Here is a 5,395-nt window from a genome sequence, read left to right on the forward strand (position 1 = left end):
ATATTTGCAATTTAGCTGCTACTTCCTAGTTTCCAACCCTGCAGTCCATTTTTACCCTTTTTTTTTTCCCCCAAAATCCCAGATCCACCTGTGGAGTCCAGTCTTCAGTAGCAACTAGTTTCAGCTTTTGGCAGACCAGCCAAGAGCTGCTGACAGGTCAGCTGTGAAAGCGTTAAAACTGTAGCTTTTGTCTGAGCAGGAAAGGGAGGGTGAGTGAGGTTGAAAATTAGGTTCTGTCCCTGCTTTATCTGGCTGTGACTCTACCATTCAGGCACATCATCTGAAATACATAGGCATTAGATTAATTAAGTATTGCTTTGCCTTCTTTCTTGCTTTTATGTTCTTGTTACAGGTCTGATTTGCCGCTCGCATAAGGTTTTCTTCCACACTGATGCTGCACAGGCAATCGGTAAAGTTCCTGTGGATGTCAATGATATGAAAATTGATCTAATGAGCATAAGTGGCCATAAAATCTATGGTCCAAAAGGTAATGTGATGTGATGAAGTGGTGATATTAGAACATCTCTTTGTAATTCCACAGCTTCCATCATACATACACACACCATTTCTGGAAATACTGCCAGTTCTCCCTAGTGGAGATTAGAGTCGATTAGTGAAAGAAAAATCATATGCCAAAATATTAGTTTTGTGGCCATGGATCCTAATTAAACTGTTTTGAAAGGAGGCGTCTAGAAGACCTGAAATGGCTCTGCTGTTATAAGTGTTTTTGTAGACACGCAATATGGTAGGGCAGTTCATATTCTATGTTCTCCTCATAATCTCTTTGTAATCATCCCAAATGCTGCTGGCACCAAGGACATCCACAAGTGATTGAAGGATTTATATTCACCTGGTGTTCTTAGATGTCTCCAGCTTCAGCCTGTGTTTTCATTTTCTGCCCTTTATTGTAGAATGCAGTTTACTTGCTGTATATTTTAAACACTTTTCAGAAGTATTTTTTTTTTTTTTTTACAACTTCCAAGGGAAGTGGTGCTGGCTCCTACCCTCGGGATCTTTAAGAAGAGGCTTGATGCCTACCTGGCTGGACTCATTTGAGTCCAGTTTTTTTTCTCCTGCCCAGGTGGGGGGTCAGACTTGAAGATCTACAAGGTCCCTTCCGACCCTACTTCTATGATACTCAGTGGAAATCTTCATTCTGAGACTTGAGGTTGTTTCATTAAAATGTTATCCTTCTGCAACTCTAGATAAAACTGACAACAGTGTTTATTGACCAGAAAAGTTGGTATGGCTGTCCATTGCCAATTCTAGAATGCCACACACAGTTCTTGCTTGACTGGCTTCCCAGTTGAAGTGTCCTAAATGTTTCTTCCGTTGAAAGTATAGTGTTACTTAACGAATGGTACAGAGAATTAAGCAGATCTCGGGTAGTACCTGCATTTTTCTTAGGAGTAATTATGCTGTATTAAAAATTTTTGGCACGTTCATTGCACTTTCAGACCTTCCAAGGTTTTCAGCAGCATCTCGGTTCCATCCTGTGTGACTTCATTAATGAATATTTTGATCAAGAAAATAGTAGAGTGCCTGAACCAAGGCCAGAGCAAAGAATACAATATACTGTGCAATGTTTCTTAAGTGGAAGCTGAGGCATTTGTTATTTCTGTGATGGTGACAAGAGCTCGATGCGCACTTGTGGAATGGGCAATGCAAGATTAAGTCTTTAAGAGATCATTCATGCTGCTGCTTGTAAACTCTATTCAAGAATTCTGCCAGGATTATTGTCCTCTGTGCACTTTCTGGAGGGCAGAAGAATGTATCTTGGGGAAACATCATCTAGTCTCAAAAATCTTGGGAGAAGGGCAGACAGGTTCCAATCCAGCTAGAGAGAAGCAGTGAGCAACCTTTGTTATTGCAGTTATCAAGGTCTGTCTTTTCTATGTGACGCTATTTATTCAGAAAGGTAAACTGAAGTGTAGAAGAAGCCTTTCAAAGGTGTTTTGTCATATTTGCTGATTGGAGCTTGGTGCAACTGATGAGCTGTCCATAAAAACAGAAGGGGAGAAAACCTCAGAGAAGCCTGTTTTGCAAAGTTAGGGAACTGTGAGTGAGCAAGTGATGGAGTTAAGAAAATAACAGCTACGTGTATAGAATTCCTTGTGGTGGGACCAACATTAGAGAGAAACAAGCCAAGCAGATGATGCCACAACAGCACAGGCAACAAAAATCTGGCTAACTAAAGGCTTCTCTGTTCCAGAGCCTCAGAACTCTCCATGAGAAGCAAGGAATAAGGCTAATAGTCAAAGCTTTCTAGAATTTGTGCATTATACTTCTCACTAGATATGGAGCCAAGTGGGCAATTTCTGTAAGGTATCTTTGTAGTAATTTCCCTTGCAGTAATTTTATGCATGTACTGAATATGTCCATCTTCTTCCTTTTGTTTTCAAGGGGTTGGTGCCGTTTATGTTCGTCGGCGGCCCAGGGTAAGACTGGAACCCTTACAGAGCGGAGGAGGCCAGGAGAGAGGAATGCGGTCTGGGACTGTACCTACTCCTCTAGCAGTTGGCCTTGGGGCAGCATGTGAAGTGGCACAGCAAGAGATGGAGGTATATGGTATAACAATTCTGTTATACATTTTTATATAGGTGGTTAGCTGTGTCACTCTGAAGACAGGCAGAAAGCCAGGCAGAGTGTAGTACCTTAAAGAGTAACTGGTTCAGAGAGGTACTGGCTTTTGTGGGCAACAGGTCCATTCTTACCATCTGTCAAAGTAGATTGTTGCCAGTCCTTTCCTAGCATGTGATGAAGTAGGTTGCGGCTACAAAAGTTAATGCCTCACTGTAGTCTCTAAGGTGCTACCCTGTCTGTCTTCCTGCTTTTTTGCATATGATACAAGCAGAGTGCACTTATACCTTGTATGTGTGTCCTTGAGCCCCAAAACTCTCTACAGTCTGCTGCTTGATCACCAGGGATCCTGGTTTTCTCTGTTTAAAAAAATCCTAAATTTTCTGATTAAAAACACTAAAATCAGTGTTTTTCCTCAATTAAAATGAAACCCCACTATATATAGGTGTGTATGTGTGCATGTGTAAATATATATATTTATCCATTTAATACAATATTTTTTGATATATTGACAGTTTTAAAGCAAAATGGAAGCCTGTCAGTATCTCAATAATTATAACAACATAAATTCTAAATACCTATGTATTTTTGCACTTGATTTTGGTTTTTTTATCACTGGAAATCAGAGCTCCACCTATCCCCTTTGCTCACCAAGATGTGGGTACAGCTGCAGCTGTCCCCACTGTTGTTTTGTGGCACTAAGCAGCCCTGGTATGCTGGTGCCCCGTTCCTGCCAACACCATTGCCCCTCACTCCTGACCCACAGCCTCCTCTGGCCCACTGCAAGGGGCAGGTCAGGGCTGTGGAGAGCTACTGGCACCCTGGCTGGCCTAGAGGCAGGACCAGAGCCTAAAAGAGGCTGAACATCCCCTCATCACTGCCAAGAGGGGATAGGTGGTCAGCCAGCATGCTGGAATGACGGAGACTGAAGCCCACCCGTGTGATGGAAGGAATCTTATAAGGGAGTCAGAGAGATGGGGCCAGTGACTGAGGGCATGTTTTGAGATGGAGGATGCAACAGAGTGCCCAGGAGTGAATAGCCCAGGAAGAACATCCAGGAGCTCAGCAAGGAGAGGAAAGTCCAGGGCAGGTAGGCCTGCAGTTGGTCCTGGAGAATGACCTAAAACTACACCTTGCTGGAGTTAGATGGTGTAGTGGGGCTGCCTGTGGCAGGGCAGTCCCCAGGAAATGCCACACCAGTGTTTCCTTAGTGAAAGGCAAATATGGAGCACCAGAAACCCTCAGCCCCTGCTGCCTTGTAGGTGACTCTGTGGAGGGGAAAGGCTAGGGGAGCACACCCTCAGAGAAAAGCACCAGGCTTGGGCAACAACACTGGGGCCAGGAGGGCCTGCGGCCCAGGGCCTGAGAAAGTGAGCCTTGGGCGGCAACATGGGCCAGGAGGGCCCCAGGCCCAATGCCTGAATAGGAGTGAGGTCTAGTGGAGAGGCCTGAATAAGAGAGGCCGACAGGGAGGTCCAGGTATGTTGACAGACACCTGAGGCTTAAGTGGGCCATAGCCTGAGTTAGGGGTCCAGGTATGTCAGCAGGCACCTGAGGCCTGAGTGGGCTGAAGACCAAGAGTGGAGTCCAGGCATGTCAATGGACACCTGATGCCCAAGGGGCGCAAAGCCCAAAGCCACAGTGAGAAGGTGGAGCAGTGGCCCCAGTGAGGGGGCAAAGTGTGAGAGGCAAGGAGCCTAATGAGAGGCAAAGAACCTAGAGAGTTGGCACAAGTAGAGGCCCCAGAGTGGGGGCACATGGCCCAGCTATGTCTAAGGACACATGAGGCCAAATTGGGTCAGAGGCTGGGCCAAGGTATGCCTGAGGATGCCTAAGGCCAAGTTTGGGCCAGTTACCGAGTGTGGCCCAGCAACAAGGCTGGGGAAATTGGAAGTAATTTCTGGATGCCATCCGTGAGTCATGGTAAAGGGGAGGTCAGAGCCGTGTATTATGCCCTTGGCATCAGGGCATTAAATAGGCAGCCTCCTGCATTTTCCTTCTGTTTTTTTTTCCCAATACATCAAGGTGTGGCAGACAAGTCAGGGCAGACTGCCCTAGACAGGTGGGCGGACTGACATTATGACTGGTCCCGGGGATGGCCTCTATCAGAGCGTGCATATGACTGTGTGCAATGGCTATTTGTTTATTAGGGGTGCACCAATAGAGATTTTGGGGGCCGAGACCAATAGCTGACTTTTAAGGAAGCATACCAGCCAATACCGATCTGATTTCTGATACAGCTGCGTGCAGCTGGTAAGTCTGTTATGGTGGATGGGGAGGGGAAGCGGGGAGAAAAGGTTTGGGGGGAGCAGATCAGTGCCCACTGCAGTGAGGGAGGAATGGGGCTGGGGTAGGCAGTGCCCAGCTGGGGCAGGTTGGGGCACTGGACAGAGCCACGGCTCATCTGGGAGGTGCTGCTGCATTCACCCCAGGAGGGCATGGAGGGGTGAGGGTGGGTCCCCACAGGGGAAGGACTTTAGCTGTAGGCTGGGGCCGGAGTTCAGTCTTCCTGGTGCGTGGGGAGGGGGTTGGGCTGGGGCTGTGCTTGGGGTGGATGGCAGTGGTTCTGGGATGGGGGTTATGGAGGGGTCTGCAGCCACCCCAAATTTTGCCATGGCTCCGCCATAACCCCTTTCCCAGCACTGCTGCCATCCGCCCTGAGCACAGCCCCCACGTGTGGGAAAAGCCCAGTCCGGCCTCAGCCATCAGCTGCAGCCAATCCCACCCCCCAGTGTAGCTCTGGGGGCACAGATCCCCCTCCCTCCCCCCCATGTCCTTCTGGGGCATGCACAGCAGCAGGAGCCACCCCCCCCCC

General features: G+C 47.6%; 1 protein-coding gene across 2 annotated transcripts in view; it reads left to right on the forward strand.

The window, feature by feature from the left end:
• NFS1 (NFS1, cysteine desulfurase) overlaps positions 1 to 5,395 on the forward strand; it is a 39,419-nt gene that overhangs the window by 19,533 nt on the left and 14,491 nt on the right. For both annotated transcript variants that reach the window (XM_019511000.1, XM_019511002.1), the window contains exons 7-8: positions 353 to 487; positions 2,404 to 2,561. In XM_019511000.1, the coding sequence (XP_019366545.1) occupies positions 353 to 487; positions 2,404 to 2,561 (293 nt within the window). The remainder of the gene's footprint in view (positions 1 to 352; positions 488 to 2,403; positions 2,562 to 5,395) is intronic.

The sequence above is a fragment of the Gavialis gangeticus genome, unplaced genomic scaffold (genome assembly GCF_001723915.1).
Source record: "Gavialis gangeticus isolate Ggan-Ray unplaced genomic scaffold, GavGan_comp1, whole genome shotgun sequence".
In the NCBI taxonomy this organism is placed as follows: domain Eukaryota; kingdom Metazoa; phylum Chordata; order Crocodylia; family Gavialidae; genus Gavialis; species Gavialis gangeticus.